At 44.4% G+C, this 16,435-nt stretch overlaps 1 protein-coding gene across 1 annotated transcript in view; it reads left to right on the top strand.

Annotated features, from left to right (window-relative positions):
- znf827 (zinc finger protein 827) overlaps positions 1–16,435 on the top strand; it is a 47,258-nt gene that overhangs the window by 26,343 nt on the left and 4,480 nt on the right. The window contains exons 6-13 of the mRNA XM_071912462.2: positions 950–1,192; positions 2,715–2,769; positions 2,985–3,085; positions 8,002–8,139; positions 9,556–9,727; positions 10,384–10,550; positions 12,809–13,018; positions 13,193–13,370. Of these exons, the coding sequence (XP_071768563.1) occupies positions 950–1,192; positions 2,715–2,769; positions 2,985–3,085; positions 8,002–8,139; positions 9,556–9,727; positions 10,384–10,550; positions 12,809–13,018; positions 13,193–13,370 (1,264 nt within the window). The remainder of the gene's footprint in view (positions 1–949; positions 1,193–2,714; positions 2,770–2,984; positions 3,086–8,001; positions 8,140–9,555; positions 9,728–10,383; positions 10,551–12,808; positions 13,019–13,192; positions 13,371–16,435) is intronic.

Raw genomic sequence — 16,435 nt, 5'->3', positions numbered from 1 at the left:
CTGCCGGTGCCCTCTTGCCCTAATAATCACAAGCTAGATGCTAACCGGCTCAGCTCGGCTTTAGAGGGAATGTTCATGTTTTGAGTGTCATTTGGATTTCCTTATTTTGCCTTTAATTCCATCCATACCACATCTCTGACCACTCGAGTATGCAGGGCAAGGTTTTGAAAGACAGGGTTGGAAGGAGAATGAAAGGAATGGAATTATTTGGTCTCAGGAGTTGTACAGCACAGTGACATCTGCTACTGCAAATGGAAAACTTAAAACATGCTTATTTTGATGCATTCATGGGATGTTCTAAGTGGGTCCAGCTTGCATGAAGCATACAATTATGGTCATTTTGTGTAGATTACTGGAGCAGCTCAATCTAGTTCATTAATCCTCTGAATACACCAATATGAAATCCTAGTTTTCATAAACTGTTCAGTGCTTTGAGGAAAGCAATTAACCTCCCCCAATTATCATTTGTACAGGATAAGCGCATCTGTCAGGTACTTTGATAGAAAGGACATCAACTTCAGTTAGATCTTTATTTGTGATGCATGTACAGTATAATCTTCTGTGTTCAAATCATTCTGCAATCAGGGTGACTGGGGATGCAGAGATGCTCTGATCATTCAGTTTAAGAATATCAAAGCTTTCACTGAAATCCATTCAGTCTAATGAAATTGAACTCATCAACAAAGAAATTCCAAAAATTTGACATGTTTTGTAGCATGTATTTGCTTCATTTCTGTTTTGTTTGCTTTTCTCCTTTCACCAGCTGGTCCTTTTCAGTTTTTAGTACTGAAGTCTGAATATATCAGGGTATTGTGAAGATTTACCAGCCTTTGTCCTATGATTAAAACAAATTCTTTACTCTTTATTCTTTACATATACAGTAATGCTTAATCCTTTTGATCAAAGCCGTACCACTCACTCTGTCTTTTGCTTCTGTCATCATCCACAGAGAACAACAAAGACACCCAGTACCAGACGGTGACAGTGAAGGCAGAGCCTATGGAGGTGGACCCGCTCCCTACAGAACTGGCCCCACCTGCCTCTCACCTGCTGGCCTTCAGCACTTTAGGGGCGAGCGGGAAGAGTGAGCCAATGGCCAACCTCCCTGAGACGTTGGCCCGCCCCCAGAAAGACCTCTTCTCCCAGGACATATCGGTCAAAATGGCCTCCGAACTCCTGTTCAAATTGTCAGGTATGTTCCTTCCAGAGCTAAAACACACGTATACAAACAGTGTGCAGGATACACTGTCAGGTACACACTGTTCTCTGAGCAACAGTAGATACACACATACACACACACACACACCCGTGCACACCAGCATGTCTCCTTTTCCCTGTGGCACATCAGTGTAAACCTTGGACTGTTTGTGATACTTGACTATAAAACCTACATGTTTCCATTTCCATCCTCTGGTGGCTCTGTAGTAAAGTCGAGGATATATGACATGTAATGTGGTCCATAGGTTTCCCCTCCTTTTTCCCTGCTTGGCCATGAAAGTGACATTGAAGCAGCAGACAGCTGTTTGTATTGCTAGATAAAGACAGAGCTTTGAAGTGGACCCATTGCCCCCCAGAGAAAAGGTGTGTGTGTGTGTGTGTGTGTGTGTGTGTGTCAATGGGGAACAGGCTTGTAGTCCTGTAGCCGCAGCTCTAGCTAGCTTCTGATTGCTTCACTTAAATGCCATGTACAGAAGCAAGCGTGTTTAAAATCTGTCTCCCTCTCTTTGCTCTCTTTTGCTCTCACACATATTCACATATTCACACATTCACACACTGACAATCTCTTTCTTTCCCACACAGTCTGTCTCGCAATACACACCTTTACACACTCGCACAAGGCCCCATGGGGAGCGGTGTCTGCACAAATGCCCCCTCTTCCCTCCTCCCTCTCCTCCTTCTCTCATTCTCTCTCCCTCCCTTGACTCGTTTTCAAACATGCCGGCTCAAGCACACTTGGCTGCACACGCTCTCCCCCTGCACTTCCCCTCCCTCCTCCCTTTACATTTCTCCCGTGCGGCATCTCCATGGCAACGTGGAAAGAGACCTCTGTCCTTGGCGAGCAGTGTGACGGAGTGGGGTGTTTGGGGGGGGGGGGGGGGGGACGTGGTGGTGGTGGGGGGGGGGGCAGAGGATAAGGAGGGCAGAGAGGGCAGCGGGGGTACAGAGCATGCCCACCCAGGGAGCCAGGGCATCACTAGCCTGGCAACAGCGACAACCACTCCCTTACAACTGGGCTCTACTGTTTTAATGTGAGGGGGACTGGAACAGAGTGGGCTGCTGTCACACAATGAGCAATCAATATGAATTACCCAGAGCAGTAGGACCTCTGAGACACATCAGTAACCAAGGTCGCTCTGAACACTGAGATGGTTGCAGCTTTGAAATTCACTTCAATACATTGCCTTGAAGCTCACGCATATGGCTCCATTCTCGGGCATTTGTATAGCATTTTGTATAGCTGGATTCTGAAAATCCATGGACAGTACGCGCATTAGCAAGTAGTGGTATTAGTTGAGTTAACCCTGTTCAATTTACTTAGCAGTTTAGTGCTCTTAAAAGCTTTTGCATTTCTTGAGATTTAACCACTCTGTCATCAAGCAGAAACGGCTGCTACATTACAGTGAAAAATAAGTTCTCAGTAGCAAACTCAGGACTTGTACTAAATCGTGTAGTAATGACTTTTCACTTGATGACTTCTGTTTTTTGTTTTGCAGAAAAAGTCAGCAAAGCCAATGACCATAAAGACAGTAACATGGTGGGAATAAACAGGTGAGACAATCTCTCTCTCAATCTCACTCTGTGTAGTTGCTGTTTGTTTACACTGTTGATCATAATTACGAAATGCTCTTTTATTTTTTTCTCAATCTCACAATTTGTAATATTGATTTTTTTTTTAAATTTAAATATTTGTTTAATTTATTAGCTACATAATTGTATGTATGCAGTATCTGTATTATATTATGTATTATATCTCTTTGTTGCAGTCCGTTCCTGGACGAGCGCTTCAGACAATCACCCTTTAATTCGCGCTCCAAGAGCTCTTCCCCTGCAGAGGCCAGCTCCTCTGCCAGGGCAGCCTTCCATGGTAAGACACATGCAACACACACACACACACACACACACACACACACACACAGTAGAGGAACATAGACATCTCATATCACTTGAATGCAGGCATAGAAGAGAGGGATGTGCAGTATATTGGCACCCATATTGTATCTTGTTTGCCATTTTGTCATTTTACGTAAAGGTTATCTCTTCCAAAGAAAAATAGACAGGCAAATAATCTGTCCAAAACAGAGAACTACTGGAAGTCATTCATCGGTAAAAAGTCAATATTACCGCATTATTAATAGAACAGTATCTTCAAAGACAAGTATGCAGGTCTTCATCTTATTCACACACTAGCTTTGAGAAAAAAAGAACTGATTATGCAGAGAAGCCCATTATACACACACACACACACGCGTGTGCATGCATACACACACCCCCACACAGACACACACACATACTCCCACCTAGTCACACAGAAGCCTCAAGGCCTTTGTAGCACGGCAAGCTCCTCAAGATCATAACATCCAGGCAACTACACATAAAGACACATCCATTTCTGAGGATGCTGCCACAAGGACACAACACAATCAACCACCTCCGACTCTTCATCTCCAACCAGGACGAAGGCCTCCCGCACTTAAACTTAAACATCTCCCCAGCCACAAGCATCAACGTCAGTCAATCCTCTCTGGTACACCCCCCTCTCTCTATTTCCACCTTTGCAGCTCCATCAGGCCTCTCTGCACTCGGACGCATTTCCCCAACCTGAAGGCCTCTGCCCGGGGCATCCCCTGCCTCCCCCCCCTCTACTCTTCCCTGGCATCCAAGAGCTTCCCTTCATGTTCCTTTGGCAGTGAGAGATCCAGAGGTTAATTAGCTTGTGCCAGCTTTGCCCGTCCCTCTGCCAGTTAATGAAAATCTGATTGGCTTCTGGGTGTCAAGGGTGTCCTGAAAGTTAATTCGCCCAGCCCACCTCCCCTTTCCCTTGTGTGTTTAGTGCTGCAGAACCAGCCTCTGCTTTCTCTCTCTCTGTTTTACTCTTTTTCTTCTTCTGTCTCACTCTCTCATGTTCTCTCCCTCATATGTGTCTATCCACACCTATTCTTTTTTCTTTGGTGTGTCTCATAGTTATCTCCCTCCCTCTCCCTCTTTATCACCCTCACTCTCTTGATGTTAGTAAGCATAGTTTTGGCTGTAGCTGTAGAGCTTCAAACAGCTGTCCTCTGTATAATGGCCAGTGAACTTCTCCGGTCCTCTGCTCTTCCCAGTTCACCCCACCTCTCCCGCACTAGCCATTACCTATTTGGACCCAGCATTGCCAGAATCATAGTTCGTGCTAGCTTTATTCCAAATGCATGACTGAGTACTTATGATTTACTGGGTGTAAAAATGATTTTATCTGTCTCAGCACTCCAAAATGAGTGTGTTTGAGTGAGAACTGTATGCTGTTTCACATGCTGTGTATTTAAGAGAGAGAGAGTGAGCAAGAGAGAGTGAGTAAGTGTGTGTTTGTGTGTTAGCAATGTGACTTCAGGGGTTTGCCCTCCTCTCCCTCCAGTCTGGGGTTAAGCACAATCCATCGTCTCTCGTCCGTGCCCCTCTCTCTCCAGCTCTAATAACACTAATTAAACCATTAACCACTTCAAGGCCCACACCACACCCTAATTGGCTTAATTATCAGCGTGTGTGCTGGGCCGTGGCCCCAGGCCATTGCCCATTGGCTCCTGGTCACCTCGAGTGACCAGGCCCTACCCTAGTCTCACCTTTGACTCAGGACAGCTAATGCTGTTATGTGCTCAGCTTCAGCTACAAGCACCTTAAGAAGCTCTTTGGTTCCCGGGATAAGCCATTCACAGACAGGGAGGCTGGAGAAGAACGGTGTGAATGGCCAGCCAGTCAGACATGGGGGCCGCTGTCATGGTGAGAGGCAGCTTCCAGCCAATAGAAAGGTCAGGAGATCCATAACCTGGAGGTTGGCTGAGGTCGCGGAGACTCAGGTTTCTTGACGAGTCTCATGTTTTGACACCTTTGCCACCTGTCTGGCTTGGGGTGCGTGTGAGGAAACCACAGACACGCACACACACACTTCCCTTGGTGATCTTAAACGAGTTCACATGCAAGTGTTCTCTTAAACTAGTCTACTTGCATGCCTTTACCACCACACACATACACTCACTCACTGTCAGCTGGGTGTCACACTCCCACTGGTGTTTCAGTGCTGGACCCTTGTTACAGTAGTGAGTCAGAGAGCTGCAGTAGCAGGGGCTCACATGACGGCTGACTCAGTAGCAATAGGATGATTAAAACTAACCTACATATCAGCAGGCTCATTTAAGATTTCATAGTTTGCAGTCTATTGCTAAAATCTGGGAGACTGAATTTCTTAGAGGGAACACTCTCTATATGAAAGTAGAATTTCATTACTAAATTAAATGTTGCGAGAACTTGGTGTTGGAGTTCATAAAAATCTTATGTAGTGTAGTACTGCATGGATGTATGGTAACTTTGTTATGGTAATGTTTACGTATGTAGTCTTTCTTGAAATTGTACTGTATTAAACTGGATACAGGCCTGATTTCTTTTTCTCAAGAAAAAAAAATGAAATTAGATTATATTAAGTAAACTATGGAATGTTTTTTCTCGCAGCACATATTCACCTAAATTGCAAAATAACATACCCAAAGATAGTCGAGTGGTTAAGTCCACCACCTCTGGAACCACGTGTGTGTGCTGCTGGTCTGGGATTGATCCTACCAGAACATACTCTCCTGTGTCTCCCCTACTCCGTCTCCCTCTTTACTTTCCAACTGTCTACATAAATAAAAGATACTCATGGTGAGTGGACTACCCACTCCTTTTGAGAGAGAAAAAATCCAAAATAACAGATTTCTATACTTAATACAGTATATTACCCACCTGAATTAAACAGAGTCTTAAGATGGATCCAACAAAGCCACCAAAAAAAGATTTGTGAGTGATGGTGCGACACAAGTGAAAGCAAATAATTTTTCTTAAAAATTGTGGAGGGAGAGGACAAAGAGGAGTTGAAATATGTAAGAGAAAGGGACAGAAAGAAGGCTCCAGGGCGATCTTGTAGATTCAATGCAACCCCAGCAAAGAGTCCTTCAGCACCACTTTCCAAGGCCAATGCATCTGTTCTTTAATGCTTGCCATAAAATCTCCCTCCAAATGCCAAAAAACATTCCTTGCTACCTTGCCTCACTCTGGGATTCCTGCCCCCAAAATGCCCCATCAGTTGTCCAGGTTGTGTAGCTTATGACAGTTTTCACAAATGGCCCTTTTAAGATGTATCTTAAAGGATCTTAAAGGGGGGGGTGGGGAGTGCGGAGTGCGCATTGATTGCCATCTGCAAAGAATCAAAACTTTTACTGAAAGGGAGAAACTGACTGAGCAGCTTTTTTAAGCATTGGAAATGAAACTCATAGTAGCATAAAGGATCCTCTCACTTTTCTGTGCTTTGCACTTAAAAATGTTTTGGCCAATGTCATCTGTGTAGCATGTTCTCTGAACAAAGCAAACAATAAGCAAAAATCAGATTTGTATAGTGCAGACTGAAGACTGAAACACGGCTACCTTCTTTTTACTCTGTTCAAGCCAAACTATTAAACTATTAAACCAATAAACTGCTCTGTTCTAGCCTAATTCTAACCCTACATAGTGAGTTTAAGGTTACATTCAAAGAAGCAACTGTATTTCTTCAGATTCTATCAAAGCATCTGAAAAAATATTCTCGCTCTCATTCTTTTTTTTTTTTTCCTTTTGATTGAGGTGTGGATGAAGGGAAGGGAGGGTGACATAAGGAGAGCTACAGCGGGTGCCATGGGTGTGCCGCAGGCATTAGAGCAAAGGACTGGTGCTCACTGAAATATAGTTGACATTAAGAGCGCGTTTGCACTGCATCCCACCCGTAGGCTATACAAGGAGCATCTGCCAAACGGCAGTAGACAGGTTTCAGTCTTGTGGGTTAGTAAATTTAGCCTACAGTGCATTAATTGTTCCATTGAATCATTGAAACTTAAGTGAGGCAAGTGAGACATTCTTTCTGGCTTACATATATCAGGAAAGATCATTTAAAAGTTCCTAGATTTAGGCAACATTTTCATAGATTTGTCTACCCCTTTTTGTCTAGTTTTCGGACACATAATATTTACACAGGGTTTGGGGCTGTTCTGTGCCTTACATATTGATAGGCCTGCCATGATTTAATGCAGCCATGTGAGCAAAAGCTATGCTTCGCTTTTGTGTGGCGTAGAATCTTCAAGGGAGAACCACACTTTTACAAAGAGGTTAATTTTCTACCACTCCTTGTTGAATGTAAGGCTGTGTTGTCTCTTTCTCTCTCTTCATCTCTCTTTCTCGCTCTGTCGTTCCCTCTCTCCTGTTTTTTTTTTCTCATCTCTTTTATGCCGTTCTGTCTCACTTGTCCCGTCACCAGTCCCCCTCCAGCCTCTCCCGTATGTCGGTGCAATGGGGCGGAGGCCAGGGGCAGAGCGTAGTATGCAGGCTGATTAGCATGGATAACCACACACACCCTCCGGAGAAGGGCTTAGGACTGATAGGTGGTGGAGGGCATATGGGCACCTGCTCAGAACGAGGCTATTGTATGAGATTATAATAGCTATTAAGGAAACAACGTATTTTTTTTATTTGAGATTTCAAGCAAATGTGAAGGAAAAACAAGATATGCCCTGCGTTGTGTCCTCTGATAATTCAAAGAACAAAACAATCAATACATGAGCACATAGCACAGCAGTGTGTTCGGAGTGTCAACATCTTCACATATTTAACTCAGAAGTTGCTGTGTGTTTGATGTATGTCAGCATGATATCACACCCCTCAGTCGACCTGCAAATGCTGTTTTGGATGATCGTGGCAGTAGTGATAATGATATGTGTGTGTGTGTGTGTGTGTGTGTGTGTGTTCCAGACTCAGAAAAGGGTGGCGGGGAGCCGGGAAACGGGATTGCCCAGTGGAGACTGAATGAACAGCTCTACCCCTGTCCTGTCTGCGGCAAGGTGTTTGGTAGACAGCAGACCCTTTCCAGACATCTGTCTCTACACACAGGTAAGCACACACACACACACACACACACACACAGGGACATCGTTGGTGTAAGTGTATGTGCGCACTGCTGTGTACATGCATGTCGGCTTGTGCATTTGCATGTTCATGCGTAGATGCCAGCACAAGTGTTTGGGCATGCATGCTTGTGTATGTGCTGCCCAGAGTAAGTAAATAAGGTTGACTAGACTGGATTACCCTTCCTTTAAAGAGATTACTACCATGATTAGTCTCACTGGGAAAACTGCCCGTGTAATTACCCAGCTAGAAGGATGCCTCCCAGAATGTACACACACTCACACGTACACACAGACAGACACACACACACACACAGACTCCACTAATTCCGATGCAGCTACAATTGGTTCCCTCTTTCACTTTCTCTCTCTCTCTCTTTCTCCCTCTCTCACACTCAGACACAGGAGACGTCCTCAGGATAGAGCTGTGTTCTCCCCAGTGTCCTGATTACGCTATGTTTTCAAACTTGGCCCCTCAGAACCCCTAATCACTCCCTGCTCCCAATTGATCCATTCTACCCCATCACACTCCTCTGCAAGCCTTCCCCGGGTCCTTATTAGGAAACAAATAATGAATATTATCCTTATACTAAGCATTTTATTTAAAGCAAATTAACACTGGATCAGAAATTAATGTAACCTACTTGGGAGAGCAAACTAATTCACTGAGCTCACAAATGGAGTCTCATGTACAAAATGCCCCCACACAATTGGACATGCTCTCACATTTTGCGTGCACACATACACATGAAGAGAGACACACACACACACACCATCTGAGAGGGTTGGCTGTGAACAGCTTGGCCACACCACAGAGAGCAGAAGCAGGGGCATATGTCAGCGTGATGGTCTTTTTGGTTTCCCCGGCGACATAAAGGTTGCCTGGCTTCATGTCCTTGGGGCAAATTGTGTGTGTGTGTGTGTGTGTGTGTTTTTCAGGGGGAGCTGTGTGTGTTACTATGTTTGTGTGTATTGGGATACAGGGGAAGGTTGTGTCTATGCATAATTGTTTTTTGAGTGCTCTCAAATAACGTGTATGAAATTATGTGCTTGCTTGCACCTCTTGTATATGACTCTGTGTGTGTGTGCGTGCGCGCGTGTGTGTGCGTGCGTGTGTGCACCATGTTATGGCATCCAAATGAGCCCACAGGAATATTTGGATGTGAGACAAACCCAAAAAAGTTGGTCAATTATGAGGGCAAATTGTTAGACATCACAAAGGATTTCTTTCCTAGGATTAGGATTAGAGTTACAATTGGGGTCGGGTTAAGGGTTAGGCATTAAGTAATTAGGTTTGCGCTTGTGGTAAGGGCTTAGAGACTGACTGTAACTTAATGAAATACCATCTGAGGTAATGTGTACAGTAACCCGAGGACGTGTGTCTGTGTGTGTTTTGTTGCAGAGGAGAGGAAGTACAAGTGTCACCTGTGTCCTTATGCAGCCAAGTGCAGGGCTAACCTCAATCAGCACCTGACCATCCATTCTGTCAAGCTGGTCAACACAGACACCGACCAGATCGTCACCGCAGTTACCGCCGACTCTGCCGAGCGCAAGAACTGCCCCTACTACTACAGGTAGTGATAATGGACCAAATCAAATACCTTCCCCCTACTACCACAGACCTGGCTCATGGCATTTGTTTTAACCTACTTGGATAGAAAAGCACACTAAATTGACTTTTCAAATGAAGTGTCATTCCAAAATTAGATACTTACCATTTGAAAATTGTGACATCGATCTGATAAAAAAAGATTGATGGCATGAATGATAAAATCTGATAATGATAAAATCTTTATAAATGTTTTGAGGATGAAATCAATTATGTTTTTAAGTACTCAGTTTAATTTCAGGCAGCAAACGTTTCCAAAATGTTTACATAACATTTTGGAATGCATTTCTAGCACTCATATGTATTGTCCTCCATGGAAAACCCCACCCACAGGGCTTGTAAAAAAACAAACAAAGAATAATTTGGGAGTATGATTTGATCCAGGTCTGACTACAGGCAGTATTACACATAAGACAAACATCTAAGAACTACACTTAACTACAACTGGTAGTCTGCTGATGGATAGCAAAAACTTCCCTTAACATAAGAAGTGGTGATGCATCAAATCGTGAGGATTTCTACTGATGGTTGTACAACACACTGATATCTGAGGGCATAACGACGCCAAAGCTAACTGTCCTCTTGTTCTCGCCTTCCTCTTCCTCTCTGTTCTCTGTCCAGCTGCCATGTGTGCGGTTTCCAGACGGAGCTGAACGCCCAGTTCGTCAGCCACATGTCGCTCCATGTGGACAAGGAGCAGTGGATGTTCTCGCTCTGCTGCAGCGTCTGTGACTACGTCTGCGTGGAGGAGAACGACATGAAGAACCACGTCAGTACCGGACACGCAGGTAGAGATCCTCCGATGTTGTGTGCCGGTCCAATGGGTCCGACGGACTGTGACGGTAGAACCAGAAATAGCCATAATGAGCTGGACTCTACAATACGTGTCGGTGGAATATCCCTCTGTCCTCTCTTCTTGCAGCCTTCTCAAAATGTATTGGATGAGAAAGAACAGGATTTAGTCATTTTCAAAATGACTATCACATGCTGGAGAGTGGTTAGTAGCATTACACATCGTGGCTCTTGTTCATAGCTCAGAATAGAAATAATATGGCCAGTTATTTATGAGGATGGGAGCCAACAAGGTCTGTTTCAAGTCAATACATTGAAACATAACAGTAATTTAAACATGAAGGCACAGTTCAGTATCAGAGGAGGATTCAGTGACTCTGAAAGACAAGGACTAGGACTAGGTTTCACAAACAGGAATAGGACGGCCTCCTCCAGTCGACCTTCTCTGGACTTTCAAAGCTGCAGGTCTGAACCCCTGTTGGTCGATATGAGTGTTTTTGTCTGAAACAGCTTTGTCCAGTTTATTGCTGACGTTTTGCCCTTCCACCGTTTCTGAGTGTGAGTGTGTGTGCTTGTGTGTGTGTATGTGTGGGTGGGTGGGATTGTCCAGCCTAGACAGCTGAGGGGTCTTTCAGAGGCCACAGTGGCCTTGTTTATCTGAGAGGGTTGGCCCTTATCGTGCCTGAGGGGAAAAAATCAATAGGCCTTGGGTCCTTTGGAGACGAGCTGGGTTTACGATGCCACTGTGGCCATCTTTTAAGTCTCTCCGCCTAGCTTGGCATTTACCTCACACCCACACAAGATGGACACCTCAGCCGACCACACAAACGTACAGGAGCACTGTTTAGTGCTCACAGTCCCCACTTCTCAAACACAAACATCTTACCTTCTTTAAGTTGAGGCTTGCATCCTATTTCAAGGTCCTAAGGTTCTATCTCACTTAGCCCTGCTTGGTAAGGTATCTAAAACTCTGAGAGGGAATCCAGCCAGACTGTAAAAGGCTGGTTATCTGGTCAACTGGGTGACTCTGGACATGCCCAGAGGAGAAATGGCTGAGCTCAGCAGGTGTTGTGGTTCAAGCTGACCTCCCACCACCCATGAAGGCTGGCCACCGCTTGGGAAAAGGGTCAGTCGGGTGCCCTCATCAGTAGGGGGGGGATATCTGGCAGTATTTGCTGATATCTGCCCTGGATATTCTGGAAGCTAGAATTTGCTTCTGTGTGTTTTGTTTTTTTTTCATTCATATACTATGAATGCTACCGGCCATTTGCAGATGAAGCTACAAGGTAAAAGAGCTAATGGGATATCTTTCAATTAGAATGGAGGAAGTTGATGTGTTACATGGTCAAGGCCCACGGGCTTTGAGAACCGTCAGTTTTTCCTTTTGCTTACATTTTGTGGCGTTTCTTTAGATACTGTAAGAGAGGCCGTGTAGATGTTAAATACTGCAATACAAAGTTCAATATTGTATTCAAAACGCTGCCAAGACTGTGCTGTAAATTACTACGGCACCTTTTGATTTGATTGATGACAATTAATGATATCTTCCATGTACTATTATTCTTGGTATGAAAAAGCATGTGCACTGGATGTGTGCATTCCTGTAGGTCATTGACTCAGACTTATGTGTGTGTGTGCCTGCATTAAATAGATAGGTCAACCATTTCACAATCCGTGCAGCCCTTTCTCCCTCCTTTCACTCCTTTCCAGAGTGAATGCCCTTTGTTGAGCCGTGCCCTGAGATGCTCCCGCCATCTTAGCTCCTTTGGCCATGACCCTCGCTCCTCACCCCTCCCTCTCTAATTCTCTCTCTCTTCCTCCATCCTAGTGAATTGCAGACTGGGAGAGGGGGATCAATAAAAGCACACTGCCTCTTGATTGGACTGGCAGCAGGGCCTCAGTCAGAGGACAGAACACTGCAGCTGAGGCTGCCTGCTTGTAGACTCTGTGTGTGTGTGTGTGTGTGTGTGTGTGTGTGGGTGTGTGTGTGTCAGTGTGTGTCAGTGTGTGTATGTATGAACGTAAAAGAGGTGGCGATCTTGCAGCTCTGAGGTTTTTCTGCATCAAGCATTCCACACAATTTCTGTAGATTTTCTGTTCATATTTTTGTCCCTGCTTTGTCTTCAGTGTGGCAGTTATGGCAGACTTTACCCCAGGCAACATGGCTTTGACGTTGCTGATTTAGCACACATGGAAACATGAATCATTATGATACAGATTTGTCCTTTTCTGCCCTCTGTCCTCGTGTATCCAGGTCTGAACTCACGGAGTCCCCTAAGTGAGACCAAGAGCACCTCCTCCTCTCTCTCAGCTCTCAGCGATTCACTCAACAGCTCCGAGGGCGGAGACCTCACCCACGGTAACGAAGAACTCAAGAGCCTGCTAGCCCCGCCCTCCTCTGCAGGCAGCCAATCCAGCTCCGGAAGCCACTCGGGATCAGGAACTGAGGAAAAGTCTGACAAAGGCAAGGGATTGTGGGAGCTGCTGCTACCTGACAGAGCCTTGAAACCTCATGTTTGATGTCACATATACTTAATAAATTCATAACCGTAACCATCTTGCCTGTCTACACGATAATTAACCTCCTCTTCTGCAGCTCTGCTAACTCTCCCTCTCTTCCTCGGCCCCCTCTCTCCAGGCTTCGAGTGTGTCTTCTGCAACTTTGTGTGCAAGACGCGTAGCATGTACGAGCGGCACCTCCAGATCCACCTCATCACACGCATGTTTGAGTGCGACGTCTGCCACAAGTTCCTCAAGACGCCCGAGCAGCTGCTGGAGCACAAGAAGTGCCACACCGTCCCCTCCGGAGGGCTCAAGTAAGGAAAGCAAGTACAGACAGAGGTTCCTAACTCCGCCCGTCCTCCCCCTCCCTCACCCCTCTCCCTTTCCCTCACTACACACACACGCACGCATAGATAGAAATTAGGGGTGTGCCAATTCTGGGATATTTGGATTTCTTCGTGTCCATAAAGCGCGGGAGGGACTAAAACTTGCAGAATCAGAAATGGTTGCAGAAATCAAACAGTATGACAGTACAAAGAAACGGTATGACGGTAACGTTGTGCCACCTTTCAGTTTGTAGCACCCATCTCACAATATTTTCAGTTATTATCAGTTAATGCACCACTGATTGCTTCAAAAGGTGCATCGTTTTAGATATATAAAGCTGCCCCTCAGTCCCACGGTTCATTTTAATAAGGGCTGTTCAATACAGGGACTGCCGAGCACTTCTTGTGACAGCCGGACAGATTGTTTCTCCCACCTGTAAGCTTCTAGTAGTGAGACGAATGAATACAAGAAACATACACGTATGTTTAATTTGAAGTAGATTCTAGACAGTTGTTATTTAATCTGTCCTCAATCAGGTAATTTCACTTGAAAGTTGAAGCTATCATTTGCTGGCTGCAGATAACAAATGTTCATTAAAATTACTTTTGCTTGACAACCTCTCTTGGCAAGTGTAACTTGTTAGACAGTGGTCACAGTGTCTGCAGTGGCTGTTAGGAACAGAAGGGAGAAAGGAAAGGAGATGGAGACGGAGTTCCCCTCAGGGTCTGTTGTCCCATTGCCCGCAGCGAACAGTCATGCCAAAGAAAAACAATCTGATGAAACCTGTGCTAAAGAAAGATACAGTTCTTCCAGCACAGATAATATATCACAATGATTGGATGAAATTCAGACTCGTTAAAAAAAATAGCAACAACAACAACAAAAAAAGATCTATAAAGGCTATTCTTTTGATCTGGTTTCTTGGCACACCCCTACTTGACAGCCACTCACAAGCAAGTGCATACTTGAAATTTTCTAGATCACTCCACTCACACTCCACAAGCATAAATGTCAGATCACTCACAACTGAAACATCATACGCTGAAATTACCCTTACAGACATTCACACAAGTCAAGTCTAAATGTACGCTCGCAAAGAATCGGCACGCTTGCAAGCTCACACTCTCACACGTCTGACGCACAGCATGCATATCCGAGGAAACACTGACCCCAGATGAAAAGCTTTAGAATATGCATGTTTTCACCTCGCTCACATCCTAGCTTGCATCCACCCCAGATACTTAAGACCCCCCAAAAATGCAAATGTATGCACAACACGCACATGCATATTTGATATAGTGAGCTTATTTCACAATAACTTGATAGGGCAGCCTTATTATTCCTTGATTCACTGCTTATGTAGCTAGCTTGCTCACACGCTTCCCTCTCCAACTCCATACTCCAATCCTATAGGAGCCTCCGTTGTACTGTGACATGTTTATGTCCCATTCTCAGCCTGTCAAGCTAACATTTAAGCCCATCTGTTGACCTCAAACCAATGCCAGCACATAAGATCCACCACATCACACACTAATGATGTTAGTATGTGCTTTTAAGCTAGTCACGATAATGTACCAGACAAACATTTAACATACACTCAGTTCTAGCTTAGCATTTGAAACAATTTGGGATTGAAAGAACTTGCACTCACATGAAAATATTTACCTAAATTACTGGCTACAGTTTACTTAACATCTAGGAAAGATACCAGGAAAATAATCACAAATGTAGGTCTTTTTTCAAACGTTCATTTCAAGTAACACAACAGTCATTTTTTGTGCTTTTGAGTTGTTCTCATAACTACAAAGTCTGTGCATGTGCAGAACCATTGATGATCATTATGATTATCGCCTCATCTTGTCATAAACAAAGATCTGTGTTCTACATCTTGTTTCTGTGCAGCCATCAGTGGTTTCAGGGTATTTTCAACATTTGCAAATGTCTGGAAAGAGTAGCATTTCATTGGATGTAGCCTAGACAGTTACCAACAGGGTTACTTCGACTTGTATTATACACAAGTCTTGTAGCTGACAGCACACAACTATTCAAACAAGCCCCTTTGTAGTTTAAGGATACTATTTGAACAGCATGTCTGTAGTCACTAACTAGTGTAACTTAAGCACCTGTCGCTAACTGTAGTGTGTGAGTGAAGGATAATGAATGTAATGGGATTTTGTTTACGTTTTAAGTGGTAAAAATGAATGTATCCTCTGTCTGGTACCAATGTTATTGTCTGGTACCAATGTTATTTAGACCAGATTGATCTCTTCAAGCTACCATTCAAGAGGGAAAGGAACAGGTGGTGGATATATTGGGTTTTTTCGGTTCAAGGGAGGAATGAAAAAAGAAGGAAGGAGCCAGCTTTCACTGATACTTTTTCCATATTCATACAATAAGTTATCAGCAAATTCACATTTGTACACACATTGTCGCTGTACTGTTTATATCCGCACACGTGGGTTGTATTTCTGTCAGGTTCACACCGTCTCCTCTTTATGTTATGTGAACCGAATTTGTCCTTACTATCAAAAGGTGTAGAATGAGCTAATGGACCTGCAAGCAGGTCAGCAGAGGTTTGAGATAAACCAACACCGATAGCCTACATTTTTTGACCTCCCAGTCCAGATCAAGAGAGGGTTTTTAGACCAGTGTGTACACTTAGCAATGTGAAGTGTGTCTATATATGTAGGAGTGTGTAGAGAGGGAGAGAGGGCCTTGACCATTCGAGGTTTTTCTGAGGTGATTCTGTTCTGCAGGGTTTGTGAAGCGCTTTGGGGCCCAGAGCAGATGAAAGGTGCTATTTAAATGTAAGTGCCACTCCATTTCTTCATTTCCCTTCATGTCCTACTGCTCCCATCTTTTCTCCAGCCTGTCACCCCCTCCCACACACACACATACTCATACCCACACATACCTGATCACCTCGATTCTTTCACAGACATACCCCTAAAACCACCACACATACCACCATGAGCATACCACATCCTAAAGCATAGAATGTACACACTACACACACTTTTCCTTCACCTGTCCCTCTCCTCTTCATCCCTGA

The sequence above is a fragment of the Centroberyx gerrardi genome, chromosome 3, assembly GCF_048128805.1.
Source record: "Centroberyx gerrardi isolate f3 chromosome 3, fCenGer3.hap1.cur.20231027, whole genome shotgun sequence".
NCBI lineage: Eukaryota > Metazoa > Chordata > Actinopteri > Beryciformes > Berycidae > Centroberyx > Centroberyx gerrardi.
Note: the sequence above shows the minus strand (reverse complement) of the source record. Positions and strands in the feature narration are given on the sequence as shown.